General features: G+C 38.8%; 1 protein-coding gene across 1 annotated transcript; it reads left to right on the plus strand.

Annotated features, from left to right (window-relative positions):
- The first annotated feature begins 829 nt into the window (after positions 1 to 829).
- On the plus strand, positions 830 to 3,098 carry LOC135697446 (phenoloxidase-activating factor 3-like). Its single transcript, XM_065217180.1, has 4 exons — positions 830 to 1,730; positions 1,790 to 2,213; positions 2,274 to 2,488; positions 2,554 to 3,098. Exons 1-4 carry the CDS (start codon positions 845 to 847, stop codon positions 2,976 to 2,978), a joined length of 1,950 nt encoding a protein of 649 aa, XP_065073252.1. The 5' UTR covers positions 830 to 844; the 3' UTR covers positions 2,979 to 3,098.
- Positions 3,099 to 19,263: the final 16,165 nt, after the last annotated feature.

The following is a 19,263-nucleotide window of genomic DNA, read 5'->3' on the forward strand; positions in this document are numbered from 1 at the left end:
TTAATCTTCTGCACTTTTGGAATATAATTCGAATAAATTATAAGTTTCCTTTTTAAATTAATACTTACTTCCAGGCTCATCGATTAAAACTGGAAAACACGTCAACTTACTTTGCTTGACAGCATCAGTTTCAACATTGGTTTCAATATAACATTCAGATTGCTATGTGTATAATATATTGATCAACGCGAGTTGCTCAGAGTTACTCAAAATTAACTCCGATTTTACTCGTGATCGAAAGCTATCTTGCCCCCAGCATCCTACCATTCACACCGTGATCTATGATTGGGTCACAGTAGGCTTGGCCATTAGAATAAATTACCGTCTCATTCGTGGAAAGTAAGTTAGTGTCAATAAACAAATCAGATAATACCACACACACATCACACAAACTGATTATTTGTACTAACAGCAATTCATTACCAACGATGCGCAAATCAAGTTCACATCTACGGAACAGCTTCACTACTAAGAAATGTTTAAAGTGCAGTTCTTCCGCTCTGGGTATTTCCATTTCTGAGTCGATATTCTTGTGCGACATGTTTCTCGTCAAAACATCATCATTCAACGCAAAGATGCCATAGAACCAACTCTATCCGAACAAGATCATTATCACAGTGTATGGCCAGCTATCAATAAAACAGCCAAACAACACGACAACCGAAACCGGTTCGGCAGAACAAACTCGTCTTCTTAGCAGATACTGCGATCTACCGATCTACCGCAGCGCCGTTCTGAGATCATCTCAGAAATGCGCCACTCGCAGTTGCGATCCGTTGCTCGACGGAAACGGCCACACGCGTTCATAGCACAAAGATTATAACAACATACGGTGGTGGTGAAGATGATAAGCTTTACGGCGGCACTGTTGCCGTTGGTTCTGGTACTGGGACTTAGCTCAGCGTCGGAGGTGTTTGAAAATGCCAAATTCCAATGTGGTATCCCCAAGAATGCCAACACGCTGCTAATCGTGAACGGAATGGATGCCAAGATCAGCGACTGGCCTTGGCATGCTGCTCTACGGCAACACACGGCCAGCGGCCAACCGGAGTACGTCTGCGGTGGGACGCTGATCAGTGAGCGATTCGTAGTAACTGCAGCCCATTGCGTGACGGATGCAGACAATCCAAATAAAAAATTGAAACTGTCGGTTCAGCTGGGTGTGAACGCTGCTGGATCTCCTGAAGGGAAGATCTTCAACGTGCTAAAGGTTAGTCGACATTCTGGATTTTCGTTGAATGATTTGAAGGACGATATTGCGCTGTTGGAACTGGAAAATCCGGTTCCATTCAGTGAATCGATTTTACCGGCTTGTGTCAGCAGAAAGACCGATTTGGAACCGGGTAAAATTGGCGCTGTTGTTGGATGGGGAATCACCGAGAATGATATTCGGTCGACCACGCTGAAGCTGGCAAAGCTGCCGGTTATTGAGGAACGTGAGTGTAAGCAAAAAGAACCGGAATTGTACGGCCGAGTGTTGACCAGCAAGGTGTTCTGTGCTGGTTATACGAATGGAACTTCAGCTTGCAATGGAGATAGTGGTGGTGGAATCGTCTTTGAACGAGGTGACGCTTGGTACCTGGGAGGTATTGTGTCCTTCACGAAAGCTAGGGATGGTGATGACCGTTGCCTTTCTACAACCTACACCGTGTTCACCAAGTTGCTGCCGTATTTGGATTGGATCGAAAAAGTCACCAACACCGATTTCAGCAACGAGTATGGAATTGAAAGTAAGTATTGCTGATGCATCCCCTATTATCAGTAACTAATAAGTGTTTTTTTTTTACAGAAATCGTACCTTGCTCGGTGCCTGGTCAATCAAACGGAAACTGCGTCCCGGTTCAACAGTGTAGGAACATTTTCGACGACCTGAGATCTCCCGTCTTGACTAAGGATACGGCCAACGCCCTTCGTCAGAAGGTTTGTGAGCTTCGTGGAATTCGCCGCAGTGTCTGCTGCGATCCGAATCATGTGGAACGAATTCCCATCCACCGGAATGCAATTCTCCTACCTCTAGAATGTGGAGTTGCCAAGCGGAGTCAACCGACGAAGACAGCTTCCCGTGCCGGTGTATTCGAGTTCCCCTGGATGGCACTGGTTCGATCCAGCAAGGCCACTCCGAACAAGGATCCTTACTGCACAGGGTCGTTGATCAACAACCGCTACGTGCTAACTTCAGCTTCATGTCTGAGGGCAAAGGAACATAAAGATTTGTAGGTCTATGAGATGAACAGGTTTTTCATGTTAACTCACCTTACTATCTTCACTTTCAGAGATTACGTTCGACTGGGAGAGCGTACGTTGAACGAACCTCGAGATTGCGACACGTTCAGTGATCCAAGAACTCGCAACACCGTTGAAGAATGCTCAACCGGTCCGGTTGATATCAAGGCACTGCTTCCGTTCACCATTCATCCCCAGGCTAACAAACCCTTCCGGGCGAACGATTTTGGCCTGGTGCGGTTGGTCGACAAGGTTCAATTCACTGGTAATATAACTTTTAGTGTGATTATAATCTGTTCCCATTCGGCTAACATGATTGCTTTCTTTCAGACAACATTCAACCGGTCTGTCTTCCGGTCCGAAACGATCTGCGCAACAACCTTCCGCATGAGTTTATCCTATCAATGTACGAGATCACTTTCCAGAACAATCGCTACTCTCAGGAGGTGTACAAAACTCGATCCGAGTTCACCGAAGTGGAGGAATGCGAAGAGCGTTTCGAAGACTACGGCTACACTCCGTGGATAACGGATAAGATGTTCTGCGCCCTGGCCCAGGGACCCAACTACATCTGCACGCCACATCTGGGAGCGCCGCTGGTGTCTATGGTTCCCCAGGGTGGCGTTGAGAGGGCAGTTCTGTACGGACATTCGATGCAAGGGCCCTCCAATTGTACGATCGCCCAAACCATTTCGAAGACCTACATCCGGGTGCCATTGTATGTGGACTGGATTCTGGAGAACATCAGTCCATGATGGAGTATTTAGCCAATCGAATCTAGGTTTAAGGGGGTATTCCCAATCTTTTGCCTTTTTTCGGCCTGTTTTTCAATTAATTTTTTTTCAAGGAAAATGAATAGTAATGCGCCTAACTCTTTGGGATTCTTGTTTATTGAACATTAAAGTTTACAAATAAATTTTTTTCGACATGAAAAAAGACATTATTGACGTCACAGAATGGCGACAAACAGACCCCTGTTCGCCGCAAACGCCTGGACGGGCGAAGACTTTTCTCTGGAACGGCTTCATCTGAAACAGATTTCGTGATAAAATTAATAATCTGCATAAGATTCTCTGGAGCTTCTCCCGTTGGCAGCAAAAAATCTTGCAAATTAACAAAATGGCGGCCATATGAAAAAACAGGCGATTTTTAGCCCGCTTTTTTGCAGCTTTAAGGTGCTTCAAACAATGTTAAATGTTAATATTTTTGGCTCCAAAGAATTTAATAAGGAACAAAATGCGCAAAAATTCAAGTCAATATCTCTTATAGTTTCTGAGAAAAATTTTCGCCCGATAAAAAAATGTGGTTTCGAGAAAAACGCGTTTAAAGTTTAGACTTTAGTTAAAACCATTTGGGGGTTCTTACCATTAGTCAGCTATGCCTGGACACCGAATTCGCTGATCGGAAAACGGCTTGGGGGGATGAAAGTAGGTATATAGTCTAAAGTACAAAAAAACGTGAAAAAAAAAATTTGATTTTTTGAAAAAAAAGATCGGGAATACTCCCTTAATTGTTATGGTATGCTGGCTGAATAAATTAATATGCTCTGTGGAACTATTTGCACAAGATTTGCTTTGTTATTTTTGAAATTATTTGTGGAACTATTAGCAGCAGGGGAAAATGAAGCCTGATTAATCCTAACAGGTCCAAACAGGCAAAATGAGGTATTTTGTTGCTAGAGACTAAACGTTTAACTTTAGCCATAAAGTAACTTCGAAAGATTTGTTTGTATGAACATCCTCCACAATTTGAACGTAACGGAAATTAGTAAAGAACTAGATCAAAATTAAACTTGATTCCTACAAAGCATTCCGAAGATCCAACTGATATAAGTTCTCAAAATACGCGAAAATAATAATTTTTATAAATTTTTTGAACTCCTACCCATTAGCACTAGCGTGCACAGGAATCTGGTTAAGAAGGGCATTTTTTTCTATGGTGCATTTAATCTGGGGATGGGGAGTATTCCAAAGTACTTGGTGGATGGTGCTGTGTACCCACCACTGATTCCTTACAGTTCAATCTAGCTAATTTTTATTTTTGTTTTGCTCCGGTGGTGGTTCATCTTCTTCAATGCAAACTGCTTTCAGATAGCCTAGGGAATTGGCAATTTAATCCCACCATTATCAATATACCTGGTAACAATCACCAACTACTCGTGGTGGCCACAATCGCTCGTCTTATCTGGAATGATTGCCACTGGTTTTCTTCGCAAGGTTTTCGCAATGTTCCGCACCATTACATTGTGCAACGACATAATCAAATCATTTTGAATACGGTTACTTGTGTATTGGCAATTTTTGGCACCTTCCGCCAAGTGTTTTTCCAGCACAGGATCGAAGTTAGCCACCGACTGGGTGGCACACTTTCCGCTCCTTCCGAATGCTCATGAAGTGGTCGGCCACCTTTGTAAAGTACACTCTGAAAAATCTTCACGTCCGATCTACCTGAAAACATAGGTGGTTTTCGTTCACCCTACTTTTCACGTAACTTTAACTGCAATAGTATGTAGCCGAAAAAAAATCAGTTTCAATTATCTACGTGATCAGTCACGTATATAAGGCATGATTTTCGCGTACTACTTACGTGAAAATTGGGTAACAAATACAGGAAACATTGGTAATTTTTACGTGATATTCCGTTTCATTTAAAATGCGTTTCACGCCATTTGCACGTGATTTTGGAATGATAGTGATTGAACGTATTAATAGAAGCAGTCAATATTTTGCAATTTTATCGGGCAGCTATAAATTTTGCGTGTTGCATTTGATATTTATATCTGCTCATAAAATTGCAAATTATTGACTGTTTAACAAAATATTAATAAATCTGTTTCAAACATTTATTTCAATTATCATTATAATTATTCTTAACTCTAAACATGTACGTATTTCCAACGCGATGTAGTGATACAGGCTGACTGTCAAAATAATCTATGCTAATTGTATCTACCAAACTTAAACGATTCATCGCTTCGTATGCTAAAAAGTGTTCTTGGTATTGGCCTACATCCCAAATTTGTACTATTAAATACAATGAATTTTCAAAATACATTATTTCAAGAATCTCATATAAAAGTGTGGTACCGTTTCTGAACAATGTCATGAAATTTCCTGTTCGATAATTAGTTCCTTTGTTATTCACACTGCCTGAAAGCATCACTTCATAATCTGTCTGTAGACGTAGAGGCTGAACAAACTCGGAGAAGTATTTTCGTAATCGAATATCAGCCATCTGAAATCCATCATTGATGTCATTTTCAAGGAATGTTTCATTGAAAACATTATACGTAAATTGCAATGATGCTTTTACGCACAGTGTATAACAAATGTTTTTACGTGAAGGCATTACATGAGCATGCTGTTTGAAACCACGATGATTGGCTTCGTTACGAAAGCACATCATTTTATAAACAGGACCTGAATCTTGAATGACGGTTGGATAATGAACTAAGAAGTGATGCTTGGGTTTTAAATCATCGTTAAACAGCTGAATATACATAGTATGGTGTACTTCAGTAAGATGCCTAAGTCGAGCAAGATCGTCCAGTGAAAACGCAGATTTCAAACATAGTTCAACCAATCGTATCATTATGGTGCAAAATTTCCAGACTAAATCATCTGTGGGAACATACTTAGCCAAGATCAAAGTAAAGTAGTGCGTGAAATTGAGCATTTCACTTGACGTCATTCTGAGAGATACAGATTTTTGCTTTTTGCGACTCATGAAGTATTCTGATACATCGGGCATACGTCTGAGCTCATCGTTTGGACATGTTTTACTAATTTCTCTACGTTTTTCATTTAATTGCTTTAAAGTAAAATATTTTTTTACGTAAATACAGTGATTCAAAACTTTTGTTAGATCATACTTGCATACTCCTGAGCTAAAAAGATCGTGCATAGGATCGACACTTCTATTCTGCACGACATGGAAAGATGGTAATGTGTTAAATACTGAGTAACCAGCAATTCCTGTTTCACTTAGAGAATTTGTTCTAACATCATCATCATAATCTAGCTTCCGTCTAAAACAGTCAGCATGCTCCAAAGTGTTCTTTTTAAGAAGATCTTTTGGCCTTCTGCAAAATCTACAGTAAAAGGTGGCATTGAACCCGCTTGACAAAGATAGCATTGTATGAATGCCTTTGTCTCCTGTCAGTAAACATACACTGAACCAAATTGTCCATACATCAATGTATGATTATTGCTTCACTTGAGCCCCATACGGATTATTTTTCTATTTGTGAAAGATTATCATTCTCTGATTCAGCTCTCAAAGCACAGAAGAACTGAATAGCATTAATTCTAAAACAGGATGATTTTCGTTCTGCACGTTGTAAACCATTAGCATGATTATCATCCATTCTTAGGAAGACTTGAAATGAACAAACCGAATGATTAACATTGAGATAGATACGGACTCGTCATACAGTTTCAAAATAAATTGTCATGCAACGTTTAAATGAAATATAAGTGCAATCTGAATGAAAAATATATGGAAGCAGAAAGCTTATTTTACTGTTTAAAAATTGTGATCATAACGAAATATATCTCTTCTAAATTGTTGGAACTGTGAATTAATGTTGTAAATGAAACACTTCTGTTTTATAAGCTGAACAATTTTTTTATTCATTTATGATAAAACAACCACACTAAATGCTGCAATGGGCCGGCCTCGCCCCTGGCGTCCCCATCGAACAGTGGATTCGCCGGTTCGGACTCGTCATCCACGGAATCGAACCCAATCACGTTCTGTAGGAACTTGTGCAATTTAGGATGTTGGCTCGGGTTGTTTGTGGCCTCAAAAAGCAGTTTGAAAATGTTGTCCCAAAATCTGCTAAACGAGCTCATCAGCTGGTTGGTCTTGAAGATATCACTGGAAGATAAATTTGTTTTGTTAGAATCGTATTGCTTGAAACCAAGGACCTCCCTCCCAGTAACTTACTGAAGTCTAGGAATTTGAATCAACCAGCGGATGTTGTTTTGATTACACGTTTCTGTCGATGGCCTCTTGGCCAGTTTGTATAACTCCACTCGTTCGGCGACTTGCCGTAGTACGAAAGAGGTAGTTCGGCGTTTTGGTACTTGCTTTCCTCAAAGTCGCTGACCACCTCCTCGAGGGGGGGCTGGATCGCGAACAATCCACGGGCACTGAAGCATTCGAATCAAACGGGAACGGAACGAGTAGATATTTTTTTGCCACATGAATCCGAAAACTTTTTTCTCGTTCGCTTTTTGGTGACACTCCGCGTGGTATGCGAAAAAACTGTGTACTGCTATTCGAGCGAGACGCAACAAACTGCGAAAAAATGGTAAGGCTAAAACGCAATGGGAGACTGAAACGATATGAAAATGAATCGTATGACAGTTGTTGTATGATTTTCGTTATGGGGTTCACTTGGATGATTTTAGTTTATTTTTGTTCTTGAATTCATTTATTGTTAATACCTTTCAAAATTTGAACGGTACTTCATTAAGTGGTTGATGTTATTTCCTTTTATGATATGTATGATGAATCATCCCATTTAATGTCAATTATCAGTCAATCGGGTATCTCATATTATTTTCGATGTTAAAGAAATCGGATAACTCTGAATGATTAATCATGCAATGACGACATGGTAAATTCGCTCAGTGTAGCACAAATCTAACAGTCTTATTTTCACCATCGATACAGAAATTTATACCATTCTCTTCCAGATCTCTAAATATGGAAATCAATGGTTCAACCAGTTTGTTAATGTCCTTTTCTTTCATGTCTTGCTTTTTCAACATTCCAGCAACAAATATGTTTTTCAGCTTTGACGAGAATTCATTTGGTAAAGTGAGAAGGTTATAATAAAGACCACATACGCTATGTCTATTATTGTGCGATCCTTGAGCATCGTTGACCTCAAATTCATCAGCATATAGAGAAATCGGAACAACTATGTCGTTTTCATATTTTTGCCTGATTTGTTTCCAGTTACTACCATTAACATAATGCTTTATGAGTGTGCTTTTTTCCATTTCATCAGCGTTTAACAATATTAGTTTCAGGGCCTCATTGCATTCTAGAAAACTTTTAAGTTGATGTTTAATTGGCATTATTACAAGGAAATTTTTTTCTCTTCGATAGAGTCGGTGTCGAAATTCATTAGTTCTAACGTAATATTCTCGTCACTTTGTATTGTAACTATCTGAGGTAGCACTAGTTTATCTATTTTCTTTAAATATTCAAAAAATTATAATCGGTATTGATTGGACCAAACATGTTTTTCATCTCAGTTATGTATCTCTTAAAATAAAACTCGTCCTGTGGATTCTGGTGAACAACGTTCATATTTTCTAAATCGTCGGCTATTCCGTGTAACATTCGGGTGACATCGCGTTGAATATTATGAACATCTTTACGAGTAACATTGCTTTTCGTGTGCAATCCTAATGTTAGTTGCACTGCTGATGAAAGCATGGTGTCGATTTTCTTCACATATTGACTACTACATTCGGCTTGCGTTTCACGGTTATCGTTATCTATCGTTGGCTCCTTAGCGGGTGGTGATTCATCGTCGATCCAGTTTGCGGTGTCCCTTTCTTTCTTCCTATCTTTTTGCTGTGGTATAGATGGTATTGATGAGTTGAACTGAGATGTTCCATGTCGTATTATGTGTTTTCTGAATGTATGGTAGTTTGTAATTATTTGTATACATTTCGATACTGTGCATACGTATCGATGAGCTACAGGTACCTGATGATGATTTTTTAAATGCTGCAAATATTCATCAGCATCTCGGAAGGTTGAAGTACAAGACGTGATCATACAACCAATCATTGTTGCTGCTCGGTTCCAGGGATTGTGTGCAAATAATGTTTCAGTTTGTTGATGCTGGTGTAAGATTCCTGCTCAGCAATACTGTACACTTCACTGCTAAGAAAGTGCCATACCAATTTTGAAACCTTTGAGTATGGCAGACCAAACACTGCAGTTATTTTAATGATAACGTCGATTGCACGTGCGGCCGTTGGAAGCTCGTAATGAAAGTCCTCGAAGTAAACAAAGATTCGGCCGCTAATATTGTTCACATCCTTTCCCAAAACAACTAACTTGGGAACCACAGGTAGCTTCCGATCAACGTATGTTTGGTACGTGTCTTGTACTTTGCTGGAAGCAGCAGCCACCGACTCTGCAAAAATGACAGTGTCTTCTTGCGAAACGCAGATTGTGGGTTTAAAATGAGTTCCGGCCGTGATTGGTGGCAACACAGTACTGAGTCCAAGCAGTAGTGCGCAATGTTTCGTATCTAAAAAAAAATTTCTAATCAGTTACTACAAATACCTAATATAAACATGTTTACCTTCGTTTGTATCGTTGTCGGTGAGCAGTTTGAGAATATTCTCTGCGGATGGATCTATGGCTCGCTTTGCAATGTAAGCTGTGATACCTGGCCGGATTTCTTCAAATCCCCGGATTTCATTCGCGCTTCCGCCGAATAGATGCTTGAAGTCGATGTCGATCTATAGTAATAACAAGCAAAAAATAGTAATCAAATTGAACATTGTGCTATAACATCAAACTAACTCACCAATTGATAACCGTATTGATTTCTGTAGTGAGGGAAGAACGTAAAGATTTTAGCTACGGCCGAATGCGCTAACAAGAAGGGTTTGCGCTTGGATAAGCTAATTTATCTGTTACGGTTGTCCAGGGTTCTATATTCCGGACGAGCCATTCGCAAGCTTGGGTGCTGTTTTCGTCATGATGACGAACTGTTTCATCCGCTGGTGCACTACGTTTGAGACCAATAGCGTGTTGTTCCTCCGAAGCATCCGTTTTGCGTTTCTTCTTCTTTAGATTACCTATTTTGTTGGCAATTTTACCTCCATGGTTCTTTCTGTCACCTCCTCTAGCTATGTAGTAATTCTCCTGAAATTAAAAACACGAATATTGAAGGTTTAAAGTCGAATTTAAAAATTGAGATTGTAGTTTACCTGCCGCTCGAATTTGAACAAAATGCAAATTACGAGAGCGTACGTTTGCAAATCTTCAGCGCGTAGTTTGTCTCGGTGAATCAGGTGATATTTAGCTATTATTCCGGCAAGCTGGAGTTGTTTTGCTTCCGACAACTCGCTCACTTGGGCTCTGGTGATAATTTCTTTGCCCTCTTCGGATTGATTTAATAGCTCATGTAGTACATTACAATCAAATGGGTTGCAACTGCTGCGAATTACAGTCTCAGTTGGAGATGAAGTTGACTCATTTGAAGTTACCGGTGTCGGTCGAGGTAGACCTTCAGCAAGAACCTGAGTGCTCGTATCAGTGATAACTTCACTATGGAAAAAACCGTCAATTGCGCCCGAAACCGCAAGAGAAGAATCCTTTACCGGAACATAAGCTGTGCCAGATGCAATCGGTAGGGGTTGTGATACATGGCCAACTACCGCTACGGTACGCTGTACTGAAGAAGAGGCTTCCTCTTCTGAAGCAACCAGTTGATGAACCACCGACCGGGCGAGTGGGTGAGCTTCACTTTTACCACTTTCCGCTTCAGTTTTACTGATGAAAATAACGTTGTACGCTGCACTAGTACTTTGTACTAAAGGCGAGGCTTCCTGTTCCGAATCAACTAGTGGATCAACCTCCGAAAGGGCGAGTGAGCAAGATTCTCGCCGATCAATTTCTGGTTCAGGTTGGCTGGTGAATATGTATGAGTTCACTAAAGACCGTATCGCTGGTTTCTGAAAAGACAAAACATGAATACATTTTATTAAACTGTTGTTAACAATGTTGTTTTATATACATACATTTCGGTTTCGCCATGACTGAATTAACTCGAATAAATATGACGATGTGCACGAAATATCTTCATAGCCCAGCTCTTCCAAGCATGCTAAGAACTGATCCTCTGATGCAGTAAGGAGGTTAAAGATACCGAATCCACTTTCTGAAATTATAAACACATAAAAGAAGCTACGTTAGTGACTCATAATCTGAAACAAATTAAGTAAAAGAATCAAATTACCGTCCAATATTTTCAACAAGCTGTCGGGAAATTTTAAATCGTTGAGGAGTTCTTCGCCATATTGATTATTTTTGCATACCTGAAAATCACGTAAATCTAGTTCCACTGAAATGTCAAAGTCGGAAACTCACTAACACAGACACACTAAATAGTTTACGTGAAAATACGGTAGATTTCACTAACATTTTTAGTGAACATGACGTGTGATGCAGGTCAAAGTGACTAACGTCACGTAACATTTGAGGTTTTCTAAAAACAGAGCAGTTGCGGGAAATTTCACGTAAATCGGACGTGAAAATTTTTCAGAGTGTATGCGCACAATATCGATGAAACGTTCCATCACAGACAAACAGACGTAACTCTTTGAAAAAGTATTTCTTGAAAACATAGTATCTCAAAATATAAGACCTCAGTAACGACATCTCTCGGGCTTCTCGTGGAAAACAAGCTTGCTCGCTAACTCGCAAACAATATTTCATGAAAGTTCTAATGAATGTATAGAAACGTCAAAGTGATCCGATGCCAGCGCTACGGCGAGTAGTTCGCGGAACTGATAATATTCAAATCAACCGTTAAATGTGTGAAAGAAGATATACAATGAATGGTTCCATCATATATCGATTTTGTAGTCGCTTTGCCTCATCAGCAGCAATCATAGCTGTTTTTTGGTGGTCCAGTTCTTCGTCGATACCCTTCCTGGTTTTGAAATTCTTCCACGCTTCCATACTACCAACATGGGTATCACTGCGATTGTGTTTGCCCAGCAACTCGGTCGCTTTCTTCCAATTTCTGAAGCCTGTAGGAATCGCTGTAATAATGTTTTGCGTCATGTTCTTCTTTACACGTTAAAAATATAAACCAAAGAAAATATATTCTAATAAACTTTGTACAGTTACGAAAAAGTACATCCTCAGGATTCCTTGAGGTTCTTTTCGAAATTTTTAGAACTCTGAGCTCTTCTGAAATTCTTCTCCAAAGTCTTCTGGAATTATTTTTAGAACTTTTCTTGAGTATTGATCAGAACACCAGAAGAATTTCTTCAGTATTATCCAGAAATTATTCCCGGAATGAGCTAGAAATTATCGGTACTCCCTTGAAATTTTCCTCAACATCCCTTTGAAATTTTACTCAAAATGTGATTTTCTCTGTATTCTTTTCGAAATTATCTTGGAACTATCTGCAGGATTCACTAGAAATTATTCGCAGAGTTTTCATGGAATCATCCCCAGAAATCTTTTCTTTTCCTCAGAATTCAATACCCTTGAGGTTCTTCTCGGAAGTCAAGTTTAAGTTGTCCGTCCATTCACCAGAACTGTGCAATTTTTACATTAGGAATTTTCAATTCAGATTGTTGCAAATCTTACACCAGAAATATTCAATACAAACTTGCCCCCAGGTAATTTTGCACCAGAAAATTTCAATTGTCCAGAACGATGCAAATTTTTCACCGTTAAATCAAATAAATAATATCAATAAGAATTGCTTCTCCAATCTTCCGATTGGTGCAGATTTCCTTATTCCATTTTCCACCAGACATTTTCAATATAGCTGGTTTCTCGTATCATCAGAATGTTGCATGTTTTTCACCAAATAAAACCTGCCCCTATTTTCAGATTTTTCATCATACATTTTCAGTAAAGCAGCTTCCCTCCAATCATCAGAATGGTGCGAATTTTACACCAGAATTATTCTTAAAATTTGTTTCTCTATTGCAAACAAATGAATGCAGGATGCAAATTTAAGACCAAAAATTTTCCGAAAAGCTTGCCACCAGAAATTTTCTGTTTATTTCATTAATCAGAGCGATGCTAATTTTGCACCAGAAATTTTCAATAAAGCATGCTCCTCCATTCACCAGAACGGTGCAGCAAAAAGTGTCAGTGAAGTTTGTTTCACCATGCGCCTTTGTGGTGCAATTTTCAGACTTTGCCTCTTCATGCACCATAAATTTTCAATGAATCTTGCATTCATCACAACGATGCAAATTATGCACCAGAACCTTGCTTCTACATTCACCACAGTGTTGCGAACTTTCCACCAGAAATTTTCAGCTAAATGAGCATTTCCAAATTTTTTGCGTGATTCAATTTTGCCACCAGAGTTATTCATTTAGATTAGTTCCTCCATGCACACCCTTGATGATATTTTTACACCAGAAATATTTAATAAAAAGCTTTTTCTTCGATTTACCACCACGATGGTGAATTTTTTCAACCTTCAGGGTAATTCTTTTCATCCTCCATCTTCCAAAAAAAATTACACCAGATTGTTCTGTATACACCTTCCCTTAACGTACCAATCAGACTAAGGCCTTGTTGTCTTCCGCTGTCCGAAGAAGTCGTCTCCATTTGTGAGTCGTCTCCAATTATGAGTTAACTAAACTCAAATTTTCCCCGTAACGTGGGTAGATCACCTTTTCGTGGTACGTTACGGGATGTAAGATCTACCACCAATTCCTAGTCCTGAATACTTCAAACTATGGGAACAGGATTTTTCAGTAATCAAAGGAACACATCTTAGTCCTTGTTACTTTTTATGCCTTGTTGATAGTGACAAGACTCGGCTTTGTCCACCGAGGATGATCTTGAAACAAGGAAAAAATGTGTTAGTTGTGTGATTCCTAATCTTCTATTCGTTGTTCTCTAGTTTGAAGTGGTTAACACTAGGGTTCTGATGCATGGTAATTATCGGCGTCATTCCATAATTTTGTTGATAAGGAAACCAATGATGACTGACAAAGGGGCGCGCCTTTGGAGGGTGTTCCAACACTCCGAAGGGTATAAATAGCGGGACCTTTCAATTAGAGTCGGATCCTTGCGATAAATGCAAGAGTGGCAACTGTAAAAAAATCGAATACTTCATCATTTCTCAATAGTGATGGAGTAATACGACATGCACTAAACTAAGGACACGGGATATACTACAATAGATCAATTTACTGGTCGCAGTAGTGTTAGGTTCTGAACAGAGGAAAAAAAACTCAAATTTGGACCGTTCTCATGGACCGTGTTGAGAGGCAAACATGTTTGTTTCCCGAGAAAAAAAAAAAACACCACTTACTTGTTACCATCCTGATAATCAAAGTACATACATATCATTTTCCCAACAACATACTTCAAAAAATGACGCACTCAAGGAAGGCTCGACGGCATGGAGAACAAAGCCTACCTTATCGCTCTCCAGCATTACGTATCGTCTCAGCCAAAGCCTGCTGCTGTTTATGTGTTCCACCAATCCACAACATACGTCATGCAATTCCATACATCCCAAAAGAAGAACCCATAAGACGGTCCAATCAATAATTCGCAGAAAGGGTTCGTTCTGAAGGCATTGTGGGATGTAATCAATTTTTGTGACCCGTCCCTTTCTCCAAACCTTCCAAGTAGGTAGGTGTGTCAAGAATTCGTCGAACGCAATGTGTTCTGGTGTGGAGCATTGTTCGTCTCCTATTTTTTTTTTAATGGAACGAAAAAAAATTCCTGGAATTTTTACTTGTCTGTTTCTCTCCGTACACCGAAGGCAGCAGCGACGTTGTTTTTCGAATCCTAGTCTACTTGTTTACGTTTCACGCAAATCCTTCGGGGCGAAATAAAATGCACCAACCCAGCTCTCGCTCGGATCATTAAACTCCGGCACACAGCTTGCTTGGATTTCCCAGCTTGCTGTAAATTATGGCTCCCATTGTGTATGCAGTTTGGATCTACTTTCCTGCCGGTCCTGCAGATTTTTTTTTTATTATTATTCTCAAACGTCGTTTCAGCAGTTCCGCAGAAGTAAATTTTCGAATCGCTGAACCGAAGCAATCTGCTGCTCGGTCCGAACCGGAAATGGGAAGAAAAATGGGGCAAAAAGTTTAGTGATTGCTTGCATTAATTTGGCTGCCAGCTTTCCGATATCCCCGTGGGTTGCCGAGCTTTCAGGGAAATTCGGTTGGCAAATAGGACGAAAGTGCATACGGTTTTGTTTGATTTTTACTTTCGGTACAAGGTAGCACCCTGGACGTCGTTAATTGTCTACGTTTCTGAAGTGAAGAAAAATGCTTGATAGACGGTTTATCAATCGCCGGTTTGAAAAAGATGTAGGGTAAGGTGGGGTACAATAATTAAATACAACAATTTTTAACTTGTTCTGCATTATGCACATGTTGCAATTCTACAAAAGAGCTCGATATAAAGTAGCTTAAAAAAATTAAATAGAAATGTCAAAATCTTACCGAATAGTTCATCTGTTCTAATTTCGGTGGAGTTTGTTGAGATACGTTCTTTCGGGATCGTTTTTTCTCCATACAATTCTCATTTTTCATAGAGAGCAAGAGGGGTAGGGGGGGGGGGGGGGGGTAGAGAGAGAGGGGAGGAGCGGGAGAGAGGGAGGGCAGAAGAGATAGAGCGAGAGCGGGTAGTTGAGGTGAAGGAAAACGCGATAAAGGCTATAGGCATCCCAAGTAACAAATCTAGAGCTGCTTGGCTATATTCAAAATTTATAAAGGTTTTATTGCAGCTGCAACCATTACCTACAGCTTTATCACGGTCATATACAATGCAAGTCATGAAACATTCTTATAGCTAGCTACAAAACCCCTATAAAGCTAATTAAAAAACCAACTGATGCTTATGCTATTTTCACTTATGAAAGGTTTTATGATTGCTTTGAAGTATACAAAAAAGTAATATGAATTGCCCTTATAAAACCAAAAAATAAATCCTTTCGTTGCTTTATAAGTAAGCGCAATAAAACTAGTTGGCCATGAAACAGTTATTTTAAAACAATTATAAGCATTCAGTTGCAACTTGTCAGAAATGTAAATAGGTGGTTTATTTTTACAACATAGAAAAGAATCAAAACTTTCCGGTACTTCCAAGCGGAGCGCAAAGAAAATCAACAAAATTGTTAGCATGAGCATGAAAACATTTCGTGTTTACGTATACGCGACGTAGTGTGCGTAAGAAAAACGTCAGCAATCTCCATGATTCTTCCGTTCTCACTTGCATATACATGGAGTGACACGGTCGAATCTTGGTCGAAATACATGGAATGATGACAGTCCTAGGGCAAAAAGGTTGAAATCGCGCATAACTTTTCATAAAGGTTAATGTACCATTCAAAACTTTTCTAAATGTTTGTAAAATTCATCGGTTGCACGCGTAGAATAGGAATATAGGGTTACGGTATGTAATGTGGGTCTAGTCCTTTCATTCGGCCTATCACGCAAATAAATAATTAATTAAGGAATATTACACAAAAAATAAGGAAAATATTGATCACTGATGATTGATAAATGTGTACCACACACAAATCAATTTATATCACAACATTTCAATACATTTTCAGCTCTCGTAAGTAATAAAACTGGTTGAGAATATCACTCTGTTCGGAGTTTTTAGCCGCCATGACTTCTAAGGTTAAGATGGGAAGGTTGCACTGACGATCATCAAATGGCCTGATTATGGCATTTATTGAATGGAATTACCTGATAATACACACTAGACGTAAAACTCACAGTTACTGTTTGAATATTTTATGTTTATTTTAATTGTTTAACAACGTTTTCACAAGTAAATCATGGACCCAACTTTAGGGACACATTTCTTTTCTATGTTCCTAACTTTGGCCCATGAAATTCATTTGACAGCATATAGCAATAAGAGTAACGTCAACAATGTGGTTTGCATTTGGATGATAAGGAACGAACAGGAAGGGAGATTTTTTCTGCCAAATCTGTATAATGAACATCACAATGTTTTGATTTAGATATTCTGCGGTCGAAAGACGATAAGCGAAATTTTTAATTTTTAATTTTTAACTTGAGTGATTTAATGTAGTTTTCGTAAAATTTTCTCTAAGAAATGTTTTGAGGAATGAAGAGTATTAAGTTAACAGTGATAGTGATAAAAAAAATACATAAGAAAACGTTACCAAGAGCGTTTTTTTTGAGAATCAAACAGGATAGGACGAAGTTGCATCCATAAATAGACCCAATTTGGGGACAATAGACCGATATTACATACATTTCCCTGGTGAGTTTTTGTCTTAAAAAAAGTAAGTTTTTCAACTTTTTGCGGTTCCTGATAGCAAACGACATGATAAGCGTATCTAAGCATACCATTTAGCAGTAGAATATCGTTTGCAGGTAAATTAATTGATGAGTTATGATTAAAAACGTAATCTATGGCTGCATATTAGACCGAGGTTAGGGACGTATACCCTACATTTGCCCTCAAATAAAAAAATTAATTCAAGCTGAACATTGCATTAGGTCCTAAGTAATATTGACAGATTCGCTTCGTCAACTTTCTCTTTGCATCCCCACGGTCATGTAAAGACATTCCCAGGTATTTTCAGCACATAAATCGATAAAAGAAGCTTTTATCTAGCATCCAATACGAGAAACACATCAAGAAACGGTTCTGTGAATAAGTTATTAACGAAAGAGAAAGTCAACGAAGAGAATCGATCAATGTTACTTAGGACCTAATGCAAAGTTAATGAAAGCATGAAATTAAGCTGAAAGCATGAAATTAAATAAAGCATGAAAGCCAAAGCATGAAATTAAATAAAACATGAAATTAAGCCCGCCCACCAACAGCAAGGTGCAAAAATTAGCCAATATTTTTAAGATAAATTCATTTCCTGCCGCGTCATTCGCTTGTCTTTGTGTCATGTCAACAATGAACTTTGCATTAGGTCCTAAGTAACATTGATCGATTCTCTCCGTCGACTTTCTCTTTCGTCAATAACTTGAGCACATAACCGTTTGTTGTTGTATTTGTCGTATTACATGCTAGATAAAAGCTTCTTGCATCGATCTGTGTGCTGAAAATACCTGGGACATGGCCGTGGGGATACAAAGAGAAAATCTACGAAGAGAATCTGTCAATGTTACTTAGGACCCAATGCAATGTTCAGCTTGAAATAACTGATTAACTGACAAGTTGGTAGAAAATTTCAATGTTCTATCTAGTCTTCTCAGATATCTATTATCTTGTCAGCTTCTTCAAGTTAGCAATAATGTCGACGCATTTTTCAGCAATCATGTAACTTAATATGCAGGGGAAGGAGGGGCATAGTGAGCTAGCCTTGGATTTCTTATGGTTCGAAATAAATTAATTGGTCATTATTCATTCACTGAGATAATTATCCCTACATATTTCATAAACTACATAGTATGAACGCATGCAAATACAAGCCTGAATCAATTTCATAATTATCTTATGTTCTCATACTCCATCTATAGTATTCATAATTTGATACAACAAAAGGTATACGAAAAACATTAAAATTTCATAAACACATCGTATGAATTAATTTCGTTCAGCTTACGGCAAAAAATCATACGACGATCGTATGAAGTTTATTTAGACAGTGCCAAACAAAACAACAACAAAACACAAGATGACGGATCCAGCTTCAAGACGTGGCGCAAGGCTCCGTAAACCTGTAAGTAAATTTATTTCGTATTGTTTCATTGTAGTTTACAACTTTATTTACATTTGTAGACAGTTAAGCAAGCTGCTGCTGCTGCTTCTGCTTTATCGTTTTCAACAGCACGTCGGAAGAGACAACCGGATCGGGTAAGTGTCAGATTTATTTTTTGTTTTTGTTTTGATAATTTAATACAACAGTAAAATTTTTTGAACAGGAATCGGACACGATTACAAGCAAACCTACTCGAAAAATCGTAAGTATAAAGTTCTCAGTTGGTTCGTTATTTGTTACAATACCGAAGGCTATCCAGCCCCGAGCTAAAAGCCTCCCTAATAAAGAAAACCTAACCTAACTTTACAATTTTTGTTTACAGAAATTGGAACCACCAACAATATCCAAATCAGCTTTTCTTCCTCCCACAGCTTCAATAATTCAACTGGAATCTTCTATTCCAGCTGTGTTGAAGGCAACAGCAAATGACGCTAAAGTGCTGCAGAAAAGAAACACACTGAAGTCCTTGGAAAATGTAGGGCAAAACAAACAACAAAATTTCTCAATAAAAAAAAAACACTAATCGGTTTCATTTTCAATCCTCAGCTACCACAAATTGACGTACT

The sequence above is a fragment of the Ochlerotatus camptorhynchus genome, unplaced genomic scaffold, assembly GCF_037179485.1.
Source record: "Ochlerotatus camptorhynchus isolate MF236.1 unplaced genomic scaffold, CSIRO-AGI_Acam_v1.1 ptg000070l, whole genome shotgun sequence".
In the NCBI taxonomy this organism is placed as follows: domain Eukaryota; kingdom Metazoa; phylum Arthropoda; class Insecta; order Diptera; family Culicidae; genus Ochlerotatus; species Ochlerotatus camptorhynchus.